This window comes from Strigops habroptila, chromosome 14 (assembly GCF_004027225.2).
Source record: "Strigops habroptila isolate Jane chromosome 14, bStrHab1.2.pri, whole genome shotgun sequence".
NCBI lineage: Eukaryota > Metazoa > Chordata > Aves > Psittaciformes > Psittacidae > Strigops > Strigops habroptila.
This window is the reverse complement of record NC_044290.2, coordinates 10,040,810-10,060,460: the sequence shown is the minus strand read 5'-3', so window position 1 is coordinate 10,060,460 and position 19,651 is coordinate 10,040,810. Positions and strand designations below refer to the sequence as shown.

At 51.0% G+C, this 19,651-nt stretch overlaps 1 protein-coding gene across 4 annotated transcripts in view; it reads left to right on the top strand.

Moving 5' to 3' along the window:
• The window catches only part of RGS9 (regulator of G protein signaling 9), a 42,206-nt gene extending 24,110 nt beyond the window's left edge, over nucleotides 1-18,096 (top strand). Inside the window, exons 17-19 of one of the 4 annotated variants that reach the window (XM_030506583.1) lie at nucleotides 504-621; nucleotides 3,861-4,204; nucleotides 18,075-18,096. In XM_030506583.1, the coding sequence (XP_030362443.1) occupies nucleotides 504-621; nucleotides 3,861-4,204; nucleotides 18,075-18,078 (466 nt within the window). In that variant the 3' untranslated portion in view covers nucleotides 18,079-18,096. Of the gene's footprint in view, nucleotides 1-503; nucleotides 749-3,860; nucleotides 4,205-5,014; nucleotides 6,659-18,074 lie in introns of those variants that run through there. The other 3 variants (XM_030506581.1, XM_030506582.1, XR_003994414.1) reach the window with 3 other exon arrangements.
• Nucleotides 18,097-19,651: the final 1,555 nt, after the last annotated feature.

Below are 19,651 nucleotides of genomic sequence, written 5' to 3'. Positions count from 1 at the left end.
GGTTCAACTAAAGAGCTGATGCCTCGTCCAGAGGTGGCTTCACACTTGTTTCCACTGCTGCTGGTAATGGCTTTGCTGAAGCAGTAGCAGGTGGGTTTTGGGGGTATCACAGACACCAGAAACACCCAGACTGGTCCCTGTCTTGATCTTACTGAGGGCACTAGATAAATGCCACTGATGGCAGTTGTTTGGCTTCACACTGAGTGTTGTGTGCAAACACTTACAACAGAAGTGAGTAATGTTCCAGCCACCTCCTGGCCCTGGGGTCACTCGGGAGGATCAGGCCCAGGGCTGCCTTTGTGCTTTAGGCACTTCTGTGGCTGATGTGTGGCACTGAGTCCTTTAAACCACCTCATCCACATTTGCACCTCTTTGTGGTTGTGTGGGTGACAGTGGCACATCTCTGGCTCTGAGCTGGCCCTCCTGGTAGGTTAGTTTACCAGGGGTGAGGTTTTGATGCCCTTCTTTCCAGTAACATCCTGCTGCTTTCTCTCTCTGCCCAGCTCCCCTTTCCTGTTCGGCCGCCGCACGCTCCGCTCCAGCCCCAGCCCCATCATCCTGAGGCAGCAGGAGGAAGAGGCCAAAGCCAGAGAAGCCGCCACGACCGTGGACATCACGCAGGTCATGAGCAAGCTGGATCGCAGGAGCCAGCTCAAGGCGGAACCTCCCAAGTAGGCTCTGAGCAGGGCACAGCGCAGGGAAAAGACAAGCCGAGGCTGGCGTTGAGCTTCGTCTCCCCCTCCTGAAGGTGTCAGTGCTGCTTTAGCTTTCCCAGGCCGGCTCTGCCAGCAGCCTGCTTCCTGCACGTTGCCATGGCTTCTGGAGCAGCAGATGTCACTTCCCAGGCATGGCAGAGCCAGGCCGATGGCTGTGCCAGACTCGGGATGCAGGCACATCCCCGCACACCTCGGGGGGGAGATGCCTCCTGGCTGCCCTGAGACCCCCCCGGGTTGGGCAGCCCGGCTGCCTCTCCCTGCTTCCTGCTGCTCCAGGAGGTGGGATGGCACAAGGCAGAGTAAAGCTCTGTCATCCCAATCCTTTGGGTTCAAAGCAGCCTTCCTGGGAGCAGAGGTGGATGATGCTGCAGGGAGCAGGGCGAGGTGGCCCGTGTCAGAGCTTGTCTGGGCTGGCATCCATCCTCCCAGGGGGATGTGCACCTTCCCAAGGGGTGCATCCTGGCTCCCTCTGAGAGGAGTGCATCCCTTGCTTCCAGTATCCCACACCTCCCAGCCAGTGCAGTGGAGCCACAGGCAGAGGAGTGGGGTAAACTCCATGTGAGAAGGTAGGATGAGCATTTCTGAGGGTTTAGTTGAATTTCAGTGGCACTCCCAGGTCCCCCCCAGCATGTTGGAGGTGATGAGCAGAAAGCTCAGCTCTCCCTGTGACTCCCCATACGATGAGCTCAGTGTGCAGGTATGGAGAGCCCATCTCTGGCAAGAGGGCTCTGCACACCTCCACAGGAGGGCTTGAGAGATACAGCACTGGCTTTGTGTTTCTGTTATCAAATCCTTCCTACATCTTGTCTTGTCTTTTTCCTGCTCTTCTGTTTTCCACTGTTAACAGGAGGTAGTTCCAGTTCAACCAGGGTAGAGGTGTTAAAAGCTGATTTCGACTTTAAGTAGGGAGTTTTTTCGCTCTGTCTCTTTTGCTCTTTAGAATGAGGCAACCTAAAATGCTACCTTAGTGCTAAAGAGCTCAGGGAGATTCCAGGCTCTACTGGGAAATCCCGGCATGTCTGGACCAGGCCTGAATTACCAGAAGTGGGGAAGCTTCCTGCAAAGCCCACTAAAGGGAATTGGGGGCAGTATAAAAGCTTCCTTGTTTGTTGGAATTTAGGGGAAGCAGCGGGACTGGGTGGGAAGCCCTGAGGCCTGAGAAGCTTCTTTAGTTCATATTATTCATCTGGTTTTACTACTGGCATGATTTTGTAGGAAATGGGAGATGGAGAAAGCTGGATGTGAGTGGGAGCCCTCAGGCACCAGGGTGGTGCAGCCCAGCCCTTTGTGAACAGGGCTGTAGGGAGGTGATAGCTCAGCTTTGGACAGATTCTTCCCCTCCCCTGTGTGTTATCAGAGGCAGAATCAGGGTTCCATGCTCTGATCTGGTGTCACTGCAGCACTGGGCTCTTTGCAGCTGAGCTGGGGAGATTCTCGTGACCTCCCTTAGCCCCACCGTGATAAACCTTCTTAGAGGAATTGAAACCAAGTCGTGTGAGTCTCTTTGCCCTGATGTCAAAGTCTGCTTGCTAAGTCTGCTCTTATTCCTGCTGGAAGCAGGGGCAAATTGTGCAATGCTGTGAGGGTGAGCAGCTCAGGCTGGAATTCATGTTAAATTCTGCTTAAAACCACAAGGCTTTTTTACATCAGGCACTGAGCACCATCAACCTACCTTGACATAAGAGCACTGAAAGACACTCAAGAGCTTGGTCCAAAGCTACTTGCATGTGATGAGCTATACAGTTTGTATAACGTGGAGCACTGAGCATGTTGGGATTGCCAGTGTGTAGGAACATGTGGAAGATCAAGTCAAGGTATAAATAATAAATAACAAATCCGTGTGTTCCAGTCAGTCCCTCTGATTCTACTCCTATTTTTGTCTGCAGCTTCGCTTTTTATGTTCTCTCTATCCATTCCTTTCTCTGGTTTTTCATCGTCTCAGCTTCGCATTGCTGTGCCCCTGGCACGGGTTAATGCAGCACGTTCTGGGGTCACTGTGCTTGTGGAACACCAGCCCCACACTGGCAGGCAGAAGCTGGCCCTGTTCTGCTTACACAGTGAGTAAGCTGGCACGACCCAGTGTGCTCCTCGTCCTCACTGCTTGGTCCCTGAAGAGGAAGGTCGCCTGGTACAAAGTGTGACCACGGTACAAACTGAACTTCATTTTGTGCCAGCCAAGAAGTTGTTTGTTTCCACTGGAAATCAGAGCAATATGTTGTGTTGTTTCTTGGCCATTGCTTCCATGCATTCATCTGTCTAATAAAAATAAATGTAGAAAATGAGAAAAGGAACCAAGTTGTCATCCTTCTCTGTCTGGTCTCGGTGTGTTCATCCTTCACGGTGTCATCTGTCTCATGTGTGTATCTGTTTTCTGTATGTGCCTCTGCTCTCAGCTCTTCTCTTTGGACACTTGAGCTGTATTTAACTTCTGCTGGGAGTGAGTCCTTGGGAAATACGTGGGGAACCCCATCATGCAGCATGTCCTCTGCTGATAAACCTGTGCTGGGCTTGTGTTGAGGGCTGAACTAGCTGAGCTGGAGCCTTCACAGCACCAGCCAGGGACATTGGGGCTTCTTGTCCTACCAGTCACCAGGGTTTGCAGCCCAGTGCCCTATTTCTTGGCCATCACAGCAGCCAGCACATTGGTGCTGGAGTGTGACAGGGTTATGCTGTTCACAGCCAAGCTCACATTCTTGGGATAACAGACTTCTCCATGCCTGGGGCTAATAGTTGTGAGGGATGAGACAAGCTGGTGTCTCCCGCTGCATCCCAGGAATGGGGATGGATCTGTCATAGAACCATAGACTGGTTTGGGTTGGAAGGGACCTTAAAGACCATCAACTGCCCTGTTGGAGTTGGAGGTTGAGGCTGGTAGCAATGACCCTGTTGCTTTCCATGGGCAAATTGTGACACCTCTGGCTGTGGGAGAGCAGGGAATGGGATGTGAGATGGAGCTGCAGGAGAGGGGGATATCAGCCCAGGTTTGGCTTGCTTTGCCTCCCAGCTGAGCCCGGGCAGCACCAGCAGCACCCAGCCCTTCTCCAAAGGAGGAGCGGGCTTCTCCTGAGGGAGCCATATGGGGACACCAGCCATTAATGTACCACCTTGAGCCTGACCGAGCCTCTCTCCTCTTCCTCCCCGCAGCCATGGCACCGTGCCTCCCCAGCCCCTCACCAGCCTGTCTACACCGGCACCAGCGCCCCACCATCCCCAGCCAGCCAGCCCCATGGCACCGCCTGCCCCTCGCCCATCACTGTGGCCTTGGGCAGCACTGAGGGGGCCGGCCCCAGCCCCGGCCCCTTCCCCTCCGGCGCTGGGAGGCCCCGCACGGCAGCCATGTCCTTGGGCCGGTTCCTGAGGCGCGGCTGCTGGAGCTCGCCCGTCTTCACCACAATGTCACCCAAGTGCTCGGTCGTGTCCCACGGGAAGGTGCAGCCGCTGGGCGGGCGGGAGCGGCGGCTGCGGGCGGACACCAGGGCTGTGAGCAGGTAAGTGCCGCGCGGGCACATGGACGCCTCATGAGGGGCTTGTCGCCGGCGCCATTTTGGTTTGGTGTTAGCCGGGATAAAATGGGATGTGCTGAGCCTGGGAAAGTGGGAATTGTGCTTAACTGGATTGAGATGGGATCTTAGGCAGAAGCTCTTCCCTGTGAGGGTGCTGAGGCGCTGGCACAGGGTGCCCAGAGAAGCTGTGGCTGCCCCATCCCTGGCAGTGTTCAAGGCCAGGTTGGACACAGGGGCTTGGAGCAACCTGCTATAGTGGAAGGTGTCCCTGCCCGTGACAGGGGTTGGAACTGGGTGATCTTAAGCATCTTTTCCAACCCAAACCATTCCATGCTCTATATTCCAGTCAGCTGTCACTGCCTCCCCATGTCTGCCTGCTCTGGGGCTGTGTGTGATGGCGGCTGCCAGGCGCAGGCTCCTGCTCTGCTCCTGCCTCACGTTAGTCAAGCAAACGCTGGCCATGTCCCTCACTAAGAGCAACGTGTCCTCACCCCCTTTTAACCCATCTCTGCTGCCGGCCACATTATAAGTGCATGAGTCCACATCATAAATTCCAAAGCACAAATCTGAAGGCTCCTTCTCCACCCGGCTCTGTGCTCCGGCTGTGCTGGAGCTGTATCACCCCGCACTTTACCTTCAAAGGGGTGGGACTGCCCATTTCCTTCATTTTCCACCTCCGTGGAAGCACCAGCAGCACGTGTCCAGGAGTTTGGCTTCGAGATTTGGGGTTTGGGCAGTGTAAAACTCAAAGCTGGGCTCCGTGCTGCATGTTCGCTGTCTCTGCACATCCAACAGTGCCCTGCGCGTGATGAGTCTTTACTTCACAACACAGCTTCTTCCAGATTAAAACGGATGCTCCTTTAGAGAGCCAAATCCACCCCATAGACTCCGAGGAGGGAGAGAACAACCACCCCCGGGCTCGGAAGGGCTCTGTGAAGGAGGTGATCTGCCCTTGGGAGAGCCCCATGGAAGAGGGGAGAGCCGGGTAACACACAGCCCAGACACCACAAGGTTTGCCACCTATGGCTCAGTATATGGGCCATGCCGATGAAGAAGTGCGTTAGAGCCATCCTTCAGCATCAAGGAAGCTCAGACTACCACAGCTATGAATAATGGACCCTAGTGCACTCATCTGTTTGTAACTCAAGAATGTGAAGCATTTCTGGACTGGTTTTCTTTCCTATCTTTGCTATATTCAGATCTATTCATTACAAACCTCTTGATAAATGAACCTCATTTCTTGCCTTATAGCAGATGGAGAATGTATGTGTATATATATATCCTGAGAAATGGTGTCTTATCTGAATTACTTGCTTGGCCATGAGGTGTCAGCACACTGTACACAGCACAGCTGGAGCAGAGCTCGCAGGCATTCTTCAGAGGAGGACTTAGACTTCAGTGCCAAGATTGGGGCATGTTTGTGTGCCCAGCTTGGGTCCACCTCTTATTATTAATAATGCTTTTTTAATGTCAAAGCAAGTTCATTCAGAGGCAGCTGATTGCTGGAGAAAATGCAGTAAAAGCAGCTGCGTACTGAATGGCATTCCTTAATCCAAACCAAAAATGATCCCAAAGAGCAAGCAGTGCAGGAGGAGGGCAAAGGCTCCAGAGCGCTTCTGCATTAGCTCCAGCCCTTCTGTGGCCTCTCAGTGCCAGGATGGGTTTGGAACCATGACTTGAACACCTGGGAAGATCCAGACCAAATCCATGTTGGTGTTTTGGGTCTCTCCAATGCAGGCTGATGCATTGCCAGTCTTTACCTGTGTTGTTATCAGGAGTGTTAGACTGGTGCTTTCCTTATGTCGTGTCAGTGTTTGAAGATGGGGTTTTGTTCAAGCGTGGAGGGGTTTCCTGTGTGTGATATGGGTCGTTATTCTGTAGATTCACGTGGCCTGTGGATTTATGTGTCTTCTGGTGTTGCTGTTTTGTACTTTCTAATTGTAAGTGGAGCTTTGCCTGTGTGGCTGATGTGGTTCATCACGCTGACTTCGGCTGCGGCATTTAAAGACTCTCCTCACACATGGTGAGTGGTCCCTATTTCCCCCAGGTTTGGGATGACATTTCTAATCACAGGGCAGTTTCTGTTTCCAAAGACTCTTTCCCAGGGGAGCAGAAGGATACAGCACCCCAAAGCAAAGGATGACAACTGCCCATGATGCTTCTCTTGTCCGAATGTGTGTTTGCTTTTACTGGCTTTGCTTGGTTGGAAGGATCTGGTTCTGCTCTGGCAGTCACTAGTGGTGGCCACCTATTGCTGAGGAGAGACATATGTGGTGTCTTCTGTGATTGTTTCTGTTAATATTGTTACTCAGCTGCTCCTGACAGGATACTGGTGATGTATAATCCAGGAAACATGACAGGAAAACTTTGTGATGTGTAAGAGTTAATAATATTATATTTAATATTATGTACATATTATAAGAGCTATCCTACTATTAATGTTGCTCTTGTTGGTTTGGGGTTCCCCTTGTGCACCTCCTTCCCCTCCACTCCAGAAGCCAACAGTGGCTGTGCATCAGCAGCGTGTGTCTGGGGATGGGATGTGGGTCGTGTTCCATGGACACAGGAGCCCCACTGAGCGGTGGCACTTCCTTCACTGCAGAGCGGCATGGAGGGGTTGTAGAAACACCTCTGGGATGGAAAGCTCGTGCTCTCTGGTGGCATGTTCTGCTCCTTGGGGAATGGACTGTGAAGGTCTCCCCATCCTTGCCAAGGAATCAAATAATGCCTTGGCCTCATGCTCGTCTTCTAAACCAGAGGAAGCACTTCAGGATCCCAGATCCAGAGCCTGGAAACCCTGATGCAATCACATCCAGACAGGTACATACACATCCCAGAGGCCAGCACTGGCGGTTCCCAACATCTGTCCCTTCAGGGCACTGCTTTTTTTCCCCGATATCTTTCACCTTGAGGACTCCTATAGCTTTTTCCTCTGTGTCATCCATCTCCATCCCGTGCCTCGATTCCCTTCCATTTCCCTTCATCCCAGATCCCTGCAGGAAACCCGCTGCTCCGGAGGCCCCGGGTGCCTGTGCCACTGCGCTGTGCGCACACGGTGACATCTGAGGATGTCACCCCCGCTGCGGGCCTGGCATGTGGAGTCGGGAGGGCTTTCAGCTCAAATCCCCTCGCTGTGCAGGAGCCCATTGAACGCTGCCTGCAGTCACCTGGAGGAATTAGCTCACTGCAGCAACTTCGACATCCGAGGTATTCCGATAATGCGAGGGATGTGTAAGGTTAATGACTGGAAAAAGTGCTCGCTCCCCGGGGGCAGTTTCTCAGCAAACTCCCTGCTGCTCGCCTGACAGAAGAAAGGAGACTCCAGCAGCAGCAGGAAGCCCCGTGCCCTCGCCACAGCGCTCTTCTATCCTGCATCCCACTGCTCCTTGTGGCTGGCACAGACCCGCAGAGCAGCCGTGGTCCTGCTCCAGCTCACCCGCGCTGGAAGAGCTTCCCGTGCTCCAGCTCTGAGCTGATGTGCAGCAGGAGGGGCTGCAACGGTTGAACTTCGGATATTGTTTGAATGAACTTGGAAGGAAGATGCTGCATTAGCCGTGTGGTTCGACAAGGAGCTCCAATCCCACCCGGGGAGGTCCCACACCCCACACTGGGATGGGCTCCTCCAGTGTCCTTTCCTCAGGCTCAGGCTGATCCATGGGATTCATGTCAGTGCTCGCCCTGCAGCGCTGAACCAGCCTGAAACGCAAGACCAGCTTCTGAGGTTCCTCAAACCTCTCTGAGGGCTCTTCCCAGGCTGCCTCAGCCATCAACCTCAAGGGGACACTGTTGGGATAGGATGGGAGCGAGTCCCGTGCAGTGAACCTCACTGAGCCTCTTGCTGGAGCGAGGGGCAGGAGGTGGATCCCTGCATGGGTTGTGGCAGCGTTGGGGTGACCCTGCTCCGGCTGCACTGCTGAGCTGTGGTCCTGCCGTGCGGTACACACCACGCTGCTCCTGGTCTGCAGGGTGGAGAGGAGGGTGCAGGGGCATGGCCAGCCCCGTTAAAGCATCCCGATTAGAGATGTGTTTTCCAGGCGATCGGCATCCCTCAAATCTCCCTTCAAGTCTGACATTTCACTCTCTCCTCCCCTCTCCAGCTGGGACATGCAGCCCGAGTGCCAAAAGCACCGAGGGCCCGTTTCTCCTCTGAAGTCTTGGCCCGCGCATTGCTCAAGTCTCATTAATTTAAAAATGGAACAAAGAATGCTCAGCATCCAGCAGGATCAGGCCTCAGGAGCAGGAAGTACCAGCTGGCTCAGGAGAGGGCTCGTTCCCATGAGATTCCCAGTGTGGTTTTGGCAGGCGGCGTGGTTGGGATAGCTCCGCGAGCAGGCTCTTCCTGCCTCAAATGCCAGCCATGGCAGAACAGCTGACTCAGAGCATGACAGCTCTCCACAGCATCCCCATGTGAAAGGAGCTGTCAGAAGCGTTCCTGACACCGCTGCCTTCACATTTGGAGAGGGTGGCTTGAAAGCCGAGATGTAAACTGAGCCCACGTCATGATGCTCTTGGAAACGGTGCTCTGGGGGAGGAATTCACCCCTGTGCAGGGGCTGCATCACATTACATCCTTCTCGGGTCCACAGTAAGATGTCAGTCGAACTGAAGTGGTTCATGGTACATTCACCCCAGCATCTGAAGACCTGAGTTATGATAAATACATGACGAAAGAGTCATCGTGACTTGGCTTTTTGGGGTGCGGCAGCCTCGGGGATGCAGGAGGAACCCAGTCACCAGGATGATTTTCCCCTTGCCACAGGGGCTATGTTTTATGCATTCCGCACTGCGCCTGGCCCAGAGGTGAGCACCTCACAGGATCCCTTTGAGGGCAGAGGTTCCCTGGTGTGTTCTGCACTGCACTAAAGAGGAAGAGATAAGCTCTTGCAAGTCAGTTTACTTCTTAAAATTCGTGTTGCCATAGCAGCTTAGCACACTGTCTCGAGTCCTCCCTCTTGCAAAACTTTGATCACCATGAAAACAGAATTATGTTGTTCTCCAGCACGTTCTACATATAAATGTATCGAAGTTACCACAGTTCACGCTTCAACGTCGCTGCAAAGACCTCTCTTATTTCTCACTCACAAAACAAATGTCTCTGGCCAAAGGACACTGTTTTAAATCCTCGAGCTGCAGCGTGCTCAGGCTGGTTCCTCAGCACTGCCATGGTCCTGCTGCTGCCGTTCCCCCCCAGGGTTCTGGTCCCAGTGGTTTCTAACACACTCTGGTTCACCACAGCACTGAAGCCCAGCCACCAGCTTCTGTCCCCAGAATTGCAGGAATACCTCCTCCCTTGGCTCTGCTCCCTGGCCAGCAGCCTCGGCTCTGCCCTGAGTAGTGAAAGAACACATATTCCCCCAGCGTATCTACCCATTTCTGCCATCCGTCAGAAGCACTGAGCTGCATTATCCTGGCTCACCTCTAGTCCCATCATGATGGATTCCCTTTGTTCCCAGGGGAGGAATCAGTCCCCCCACTTGGGATGAATCACCTCTGGAAGTGGTTTATTCCCTCCGCTGGCTCTAGGGGACTAACTCAAGAGTGGACACGACTTCTGTATATGACAGCTTATACATGGGTGGGATTACCTGGCACCAGTGGCTTTAACGGGAGTTAGTGCACCCAGTGTGTAGTGTGTAGCTGCAGCTCCAGGTACAGTGCTCTTTGCTTTAACCCTTAGGACATCTCAGTTCATTCTCGTTGTCATCGAAGGTAGAGCTGCCTCATTCTTGCTCCTAAACTTTAATAAACACCAACACTTTAAATCCTGCTTAGAGCAACCCTTTGGTTTCAATCAGGTGTCCCATTTTTCCAGCTGAATTCGTGCCAGCAGTATTGGAAAAGACCAAATTAAAAGGAATTAGGCTGGATACAGATTTGCAAGCACAACCTGTGCAGTCATTTGGTTAAACAGCACATTACCCCAAGCTACCCTTTTGCTGCTGTTGTTCACATGAATCCATCTCCTCGCCTGGAGCAGACCCTTCCAGACCAGGGCTGGGACAGGCCGGTGGGATTGTTATTAATGTTCACAGCCAGGCTTCATCCAGGCAGCTTTTTTTTCCCATTTTCCCCCCATCAACTGAAGGGAAGGGAATAAAAAAAAAAGAGGAAAAAAATTGGGGTAAAAGTTGAAGAACACTTTAATTTTTAAGAAAAAGAACTAAATAATTGATGTAGTCATGGTGCCAAAGGTAATTTCTGCTGCTCCCTCTATCTCACAAAGACATTTAGCATTGATTGAGATCAAAGTATCAAAAACCCCTGCTGCTGAGCTGAAAGGCAAAACTTTCGGCTGCCTTTCTCCGCTCTAATAATATCGTCTTTATGTAGTTAATAAACTGCACACTTCAGTCAAACTATATCATTACAGAAGACTTAGGGAGCTAATAATTTAAAAGCAAAGAATTGCCTCTGTTCTTCGCTTTGAACTAAACAACATTCTGTTGAATGAGGGGGACATCAAAGCTTTGTTACTATTACCAATGTGGCTGGAGCATAGGGCCGCACAGAGTGTGTACTTCAGTCATCAAGAGGGAAAAAAAAGGAAAGATTAAAGATATTGGCTTATCAACCCACAGGCAGAACCAGGTGTTTTCTTTGCTGCTGTGCAAGCATCAGGTGGTTTGCTTATCAATGAGTTTTCTTGTTAAATAGATGTACATGGCTTAGGTTGAGCCCTCCAATCCTGTGGCCCTTTTCTTTCTCTGGCAGAGCCAGACGAGGGGCTGTTTGTTTGTGGCAGGACAGGTAATTGGGCCTTTTGTCCAGGTTTTCACTCTGCTGATGCTCTTCCATTGTGCTCTGCTCTGCTGCAGCAGTCTCCTCCCTGTTCCCCATCTTCCTCCTGCATGTGCACCATGGGGCAGCCTCCAAGCATGTGGGACAGCCTCATCCTCGGCTGGATGTGCCTTCATCCCCTGCCTGCCATCCCATCCCCACCGCTCCAGTTCCTCTGTACCTCAGCAGAGCAAGCTCTGCATTCCCAGCTCAAGGAAGGGGTGTCTCTGCAACCAAAGGAGACCCTTTGGCATGGCTGGGAGTGAAGAAGGCATCGTGCTGCTCCACTTCTGTCTGCATGGGGAGGACAGAGAGGACCTGCTGTCCTGCTGCTGCCTTCTCAGCTGCACCGTAGCCAAATATTGTTTCTTTCCCTTCTTACCCACCAACCAAAGCTTTGCAGAGATCTGCCCACTGCCAGGAGTGGGTGTCCATGCATGGTCTAGAGCATGAAGATCCTAAACTTGTGTGAGTTACTCACGTTCATGCCAGTGATGCTTCCTTGGAGAGGTTTTTCTCTGAGTGTGGCACCGGGGGAAAGAAAGGCTTTCTTCCATAAATCCCACTGAAACATAGAGCTTTCCCTGGGACACTGGGCAGGGGTAGGATCACCAAACCAGTCCAAGCAGACTTCAGGAGCTCTCCTTCCACCCCTTCCCTGCCATGGCAACATCTGCCCATGTTGTGTGTCTGGGTCTGACCCCAGGTTAGATGCTCTTTGACTGGAGATGTTTGAAGACGGGGCTGTGGTGTGAGCCCTGAGGTCCCACCAGGGGAAAGAAGGTGAATCCTGAGGTCAGCACTTGAGAGGACACGTCCTCTAAACCCTCCTGCTCCGAGCTCCTGGGCTGGATGGACCCTTGGATGTTCCAGGCAGGTCTGGGAGCTGGCGATTCGGTGTGGGCTCTATTATGGGATACTTGCACTTCTTAAATGCTGCTTTTCATTTGCATCAAAAACTCTCCTCGGTTCTTGGCAGTCTGGATTTCATCCCCTATTAAAGACTGGAATTTAAAAAAGCAGAAAATAATGGCTTATTTCAAAGTAACAATTCGGCTGCTTTTTGAAATGCTGTCCTTATTCAAAACCACTTAAATTTATACATATTTCTAAGTCTTTATTATCCTCAGAGGCTGAACCAATTTGGATCTTGATTTCTGCAAGTGTTCTCCTTGATTTCTGTGTCAGAAAGTTGAGATGTAATGTGAACACATTGGACGTGAACCATAGGTAACAAATGGTTTCCTGGGAATTACTGCTGAAGTTATTCTTTAAAATACTTTGCAAAGCCCATTACTACAGGGAGAGAATTCATAGCAAAAAGGCTTTTGGGAAGAGATGGATGACCTCCTGCTTTTTATCCTGCAGGCCGGAGCGTGTGCCTGAGCACATGTGTGGACATGTGTGCATGTGTGTGCTTCTGTGGGCTTCATTCTTTGCCCAGTTTAAGTGGCATTGAAGTATTCTAGCCCTGGCGAAGGGTTCTTTTGGCCTTTAATTTCAGTTAGGATTAAAGTTATCACTTCTGAACTGGAAAAGGGTCTTCTAGCAGGTACACACATGGCTGACAATGCATTTTATGATCAGAATAATGTAAAGTGCCCTATAAATAGAGAGGAACTTGTCCATCACTCCATCAGATTAACGGATGACCTGCAGATAACCACGTGCAGGCAGGAGGGGAAAGTCTCTCACAGTTAAGTCAACCTGATGGTTGTCTCATAGAGCAACCATCAAGTCTCCTTGGACCCTGGTGTATTCTGCTTGACTTGCTTGGACCTTCACTGATGGGATCTATTGGACACAATACCCAAGATTTGCGCCCAGAAATCAACGCAGTGAGTAGTATTTAACCCGAGCTCTGGAGCAAAGTGCCTAATGCATATTCTGGAGCACAGTATCTGCCTGCCCATGGGTCTGTGTGTCTCTCTACAGACAGACTCATTCATGGAATGACTGTTTCTGCAGAATTTAGAAGCGTTCTGTTGTTCACAACAGTGCTGGGAGCAGCACGATGCTAAGGGAGGCTTTCTAGCTGGCCAGAGATGCAGAGCTAGAGGCTCTTGAGCCAACCTTTGCGAGACATGGTAATACAAAGATAATAAAGTGACTCTGATGGGAGTGCAAGGCAGAGTGAAGCTGTCTTTAGCCTTTACCAAAACCACTGTCAGTGCCTTTGCCTTTTCACAGCACAGCTCTTCGCAAAGCTAATTGGGTTAGTGCCTTGCAGGGGGTTTTCAGTGTCTGCAGGAGATGGGCTGCTGCAAACACCTTCCCCTTCAAGGCACACAGCATTGCCTTTTTCACACCACAGCTCTCTCCCTGGCTTCTGTTCTCGAAAAGCAAAAGTCCCAGGCTGTTCTTCAGTATCAGCCATTACAGGGTTTCAGTTCTTTCCTCCCAGCCATTTTCAAATGTTCATCTTAAAAGGAAAATGTTTCATTTTAGGCCAAATCCCCCCCTCCTCTCCCTTTCCCCTCTCTTCTCCTTCTTTCCCCCCCCCCCCCTTTCTCTGGAAGAAGAACAAAGTCATTCAAATCAGGAAGCTGAGGAACTCCATGTATACTTTCCACTGGGACCTCGATCCCTACTGGTTTGGCTTGATTTGATTGAAGTGTAATTTAATCCTTCATCATTTGTCATAATGTCATTTATATATAAAAACAACACCGCATCCAAACTTCAGATCAGCACCGAGGAGCTCTCCAGGAGGCACGGAAACGCTGCTGAGGAGCGGGCTTTGCTGAGAGCGAGGAGGGTGTGAAGCTGCCAGGCACCAGCGCTGCCTTCCTCCTCACTGGATGAAGCATGTCATAGCTAAATCAGGTTGCATTATGTTGGTGAAGAAGGGTCTGGATTTACAGCAAAATGAAAGGGGGATTGTGAGCACATCCAAGCCAAATAATTCAGGTTGTGTAGGTGAAATTCCCAGGAGGAGGTGAACAACCTGGATTTCAGAGCATATTTGCAGATGCGCTGCTAAGCATAGTGATGATAATGTCACTGCCTTCTGTTACCAGCTGGGGTCTGCATACCTCAAACCACTCTTTATCGGTAGTACAGGAAGGGGAGGGAAGGGAAGGGCCATTCCCCAGCTCTGCTCTGTGGTCATGTGCAGGTTTCCTCCATCCCTCTTCTTCAGAGCAACCTCTGTGACGTTGGTGCTCACCTTCAAGTGTTGGGCTTGGGGCTGCAGTACTTCTTTACCCCCTCATGGAGCGTGTAGGTGAGGTAGCAGAAGCCACCAGACACTCATCTCAAGGCCGTAGGAAGCTGAATCTTCATCCTTTGCCCCAGGTGTCTCCTGTTTAGCTACGCACAGCTAAAGTACTGAACACCTGAACTCTGGCATCTCTCTGCTCCCTCATCTGAGCGGTATAACATGGGAGAGGTCAGGGAAGGGAGGTCACAGCCTGGAGGCTCAAAAGGGATAATGGCTCTTGGTGGCTATCGACTTGGCTGCAGCGAGAGGGCAGATGCTCCAAACCCTGTCTGGAGTCCCCTGTGAAACCTCTTCTCCACCCCTCTGTGTCCCCATCAGTGAAACAGGAGCTCGTCGAGCTGCGATGAGGCTTGTGAAGAGGCAGTTCCAAACATATCCCTGTGTTGCTACTCCTGTTCTTCACTGCAGCTCTCAAACGAGTGGAGCTTTATCAGAATAGAAGCAGCTTGTGAAGCTTTGGTGCAATACGGTACAGACCAAAAACCAGTCCAGGGGTAACTGAGAGGTGTCGGGAAAACTCTGCCCTCAAAAGCCCTGGGGCTCTTGTTTTCAGCTCGGTGCGCTGCAATCTAACACGCAATCAGAGGCACCGACCTGGCTCTGCACCCAGGCAAGGCTCTTTCTCATCCTCTTTCAAGCCTGCTGCCTCACTGCTCCTTGCCTGAGCATTTCTGGCATGGTCTGGCCTCGCAGCTGGGCACGTCCTGGAATGCTCCGTGGCACGTCCCTCTGAGAGCCACCGCGGGACAGGAAGGTCACGGCTGAGCTGCAAATGTTGAGCGAGGTGGTTTTGCTCGAGGATTTTTTGGGGAGAGTTGCCAAAAATCTTCACTTTCCCCTTCCTATCTGTTCGCCGGACACCCTAAAAGGAAGTATGAACAAGGGAAATAGATAAGCCTTATCCCTCAGAAAGAAAACATTCCTGCAGTCAGGGTACATAAGCCAGATACTGCCGGCGTTTCCCCAGCTGGAGTTGTGTGGGTATCACAGAGCTGGAGCCTGCTCGCTGCTGGGACAAGAGCCTGGGGTCACAGGGCTGGTGGGTGACAGCACCCCTCCCCACTCCCCTTCCCCAGCTCCCCGTTGCACTACAGCCAAGCTCTGCTCCATCCCTTCCCTCCAACAGCACAGCAGAGTATCTGTGGAGTTGATTCTACGATTCTATGATTCTATTCACAGCACTCGTCAAAAATTAAAGCAGAAGCTTCTTTCAAACGCTCCATGTTCTGCACTTGACTGCCAGAAAAGCGATTCTTCCTCCCCCAGAAAAGAATTAGCATTTAAAATTCCAAATATGCACTTTTGCTCAGACGAAAGAACGTGTGTTCCTGCTTTCAAGTTGGGTTCTCTGTGACCTCTAGGTTTTAATAATTTCAGCAAAGTGTCATTTGACAATTCAAATACAGCCGGTAAGCACAGGAAAGTAAATGTCCTTTAAGATAAGCACACGTTATATTGAGAGCTGATGATGAGAAGATTTCACCTACAGCTAGAAACTTCAGAGTAATATGTACGACACTTCAGCATATTAAAAACCCGCTTTGGTGAAATATTGGTATTTCCACATTCCTGCTTTGCCGGCGCTAAAGTATTTCCACTGTTTAATTCATAAGGAAGTGTGGTGGCCTCGTGTGGAGAGGTTTCACTGTTTAGCTTTTGCTGTCCAATTAAATATAAACCAGTGTTCAAACCCTGCTTGCTGCTGATCTGAGAGAGTGAAGGACCACAGCTTGGATGGCCAAGATCTGCTCTGCCAACCCACTTCCTTGCCACGGTGCTGCGCTGCCTGTGATGCTGCAGCCAGGAGATGCTGGGTACCACTCCTGGTCCAGGGATACAGGGGAAGCTGGGGCTGACCCCACCAGCTCTCAGCCCCAGGTGGATGCACTCATTCAGCTTTGGGTTCCCTCCTCATGCTCTGGTTTCCTCAGATCCTCTTGGCTTCATTGTGCTGTCCCAAACCCCTCGCACAGAGAGGGCTGTTATCGCCTGGGCACCCGCCCCTCCGCGTGCAACTCAAGCCACCAGCCAGCGAGCAGATCAGCTTGTCACAATAATTAATAGGCCTCCCTGTGGTCCCTGGTAATCCATCCCAGCGCTGCACAGCACCGGCTCTGTTTTACTTAGGTATATGGAAGCCTTAGAACTGCCCCAAACAGAGCCTTTTTCATGAAACTCCTTCATTCAACACCTTATAAGGGCTGCGGGCGCAGGGAGGGGGCAAGTTTACACAGATGCTAGTGTCTCAGGACTTGCTAGCAGGTGTCTCCTAACTTTACACAGACCACCCTCACACTAAAGGCACTCTTTTGCTTTGAGCCTGTTTGAGTTACATGACTTTGGTCTTTGAGTTCCTGTTCAGCGGGCGATTTATGACTTTCCTTATTGATAATGCTCCCGTACGCAGAGGGATGGATTGTCAGCCGGCGGTGTGGGTTTCATGGCACCTCTGAATAGCTGCAGTTCCCTGGCCGTGCAATTCCTTTAGCTTTCTAGGGAAAGGAAAACAACACCACCACCCATACGGGCTGTGGGGGTTTTCATCTGTTTGTTTGTTTGTTTAAAATGGGGGGGGGGAGAGAAGAGCTAATGATAGGTTTAAGCAAACGGTGTCCTCTGAATTTGGCCGTTTTCTCTCGCTGAGATCATCTGACAGCTGAGATGACACGATTAGAAATGTTTTCAGGCATTCCTTCAGCCCCAAGAGGGGAGGAGGGAAAATATTTCGGGTTTGCTGTCTGTAGTTCAGGGCACAAACATCTGAAGAGCTCTCCTACGCAGGGGTGACCAGGGAAGGCGTTGCCTCTTTCCCAAGGGATGAAGCTGGGACGCAGCAGTGAGCTCGAGCTGCTGCTTCTGTCAGAGAATTCAATGTCCCTGAGGCTTTGGGAAGTTTGGGTTGGGACAAACTGTGGCAAAATTTGGGTCATTTTTTGCAGTTCTCTGAAACCTCTCCAGTTCTTGTTAGGAGTTATTGGGGTGACTGCAGTGCCTGGGAATCCCACAGCAAAGAGCTGATCCCTGCCTCAAACCTCTGTTTTCCATGACTTCTCTTCCTCTCCTGTGTTGTTCATTGCTGGCGCTGCTGCTCTTTGTCCCCCCTGCAGCCCTCACAGTTGTTCCCTCGCACTGGGAGAAAGAAATCAGTCTGTAAGTGCCCCAAAGCAAAGGTTATTTCTCTTGCACATCGATGGGCAACACAGGATGGGATTTAAATCTGGATCCGGTCCATGAGGGATCCATCACAGTTAAACACTGGAAAGGAAAGGGGGAAGGTCTCCTGCTGATCATAGGGAGTTTATTGACTGAGTTTATTCTTGGCTGCTTGATAACTTTGTTATCAGCCCTCATCCCTCAGGTCATTCAATATTTTGCTCCTGACAGAGCTTAGAGGCACCAGCTGAAGCCCAGACCACGGGTGTCAAGTACTGGATGGTCTATTCAAAGGAAACTGGTGCCATTTGTGACCGGTCCCAGCAAGCTCTATGGACATCTTCCCATGCTCCCAGCCCCTTGCCTGTCACACACATGCTTTATAAAAGCTGGAAGGGGTTAGTTTATGCCCTGCCAGTTTTACCTTTTCCTGCTTCTCCTCACCATCCCACCACAGGAAGGGGGGATGAGCAAGCCGCTGTGTGGTACTTTAGTTGCCAGCTGGGGTTAAACCATGACAGCGTGATAAAAACTAAATGACTTCGTTGTGCTTTTGGAACCAAATAATGCTTTAAGAGCAGAATCCCATTGCAAAGTTAGCAGTTAAGAGTAAGCAGCACTTTAGGCAATCCAGGCATCTGCTGCAGGGACTTTCCCTTGTGATTAGGTAATGAGCTTGATGTATTTTTCCCGTCTCATTCAGATGAGAAGATCGGTTTGGCCTTGTCAAGAAAGGTGAACTTTGGAGATATGGTTCCCTGCATGACCCCTGACTGTGCACCCAGTGACAGCACCTCCTGGATGGCCATGGGTGGGTAAGTAAGACATCTCTAAGACTCTATGAGCCAAAGCAAGATGTGCAGTTACTCACCATGCACAGGGAAACTGGAGACTAAACGTGAAGAACAGGCAAGAAAAAGTCTGTGCAATTCATTTCTGTGCAATGAGTCAGTTCTTCTTCCCATGCTTGAAAGTGTTGGTCACCTGAACAAACCCTCTGCCCCCAATTCCTTGTATTTGAGGGTTTGCGTGGTCACCAGGACACCTCTCTTTAGGGCTTGTTCATCAGTCTTCCTCAGGACTCATGGCTGTGGTGCTCAGTGACAGAGCTGGCTTTCCTAAAGCCCAGTATTGGGACACAAAGCTGTCTCTGGGAATAGTACTGAATATATGCAAGCTGGTTTCTCTCCAGAGCTCCCCAGTTCCTGAAGCTAGAGGGGGTTGTGTCACACACTCCCATACCTACCACTGATGTTTTCTGCTTGTATATCCTGTCCTGCAAGAGTGTTTACAGGTGATAGTGCCTAACCGAGACATTTCGCTGATGGGTCTGTTCACAATGCTCAATTAAACACTAGTTTAGAAACAAGAAAATGGAATAATTTCATAAACTGGACTTCCCTTTGCGAGCCCTTTTCTGCCTCCCTTGCTGCCGATGCACTTTGGGACCTGGTCACTGCACACATGGACTCAGATCCAAACCAAACCTGCCAGGACTGAGACTTGCAGAGCTTCAGAGAGGTGGAGTTCTAGACCTAGTTCCTACCTTTGACTCCAAAGATGAACAAATATGTGTTCATCTTCATTCTGGGCATTATCTTACTATGATTCACAGGATAAAGGTGCACAAACACAGGACTAGGAGGCAGGACAGCATCCTCTCAACTGCCTGCATGCTGATGGTTTGTGAGCACCATCTGCACAAGCAGAGGGAGTGATGCTTATTCGAAGAGCTACCCTGGATCCAAAGGGAAGCAGCAGATCTCAGCAGAGCTAGTGGTTTCACCAAATTCAAAAGAAAGAGCTACTTTGAAAGGCCTCTGAGAGCTGGGAAGCTGCAAGCCCGATGGTTGGTCAGAGCTGCGGGCTCAGAGTTTTCTCTGGCAGCAAATGAAAGTAGTATCAGCTACAGTAGCTGGAAGCTGCCTGTGTGCTGGAGTGCCAAAATACAGGAGGGAGCATTGTGAGCATGAATCCAAAAGGAGAAGGGCTGGAGTGCTTGGCAAAGGCATTGCTGAGAGAGGAACCTGCTGGCCCATGTGTGTGCTTCAATGGGCACCATCGTCATCCCCACCACCAGGGCGCAGGCTGCAGGAGGGAGAGGCACCGAGAGCCAGAAGCAGCAAAGGGGGCCGTAGCCACCCTCGTCTGCTCTGCCTGGTGCAGAACTCACTCTGGGTGACATGAGAACAGTCATGGGCCTACAACCTCCATCACTATTACACTCGGTTCTGCTACAAACCATCATGAAGCACAGGTGTTATGGACATAAGTCTCCCC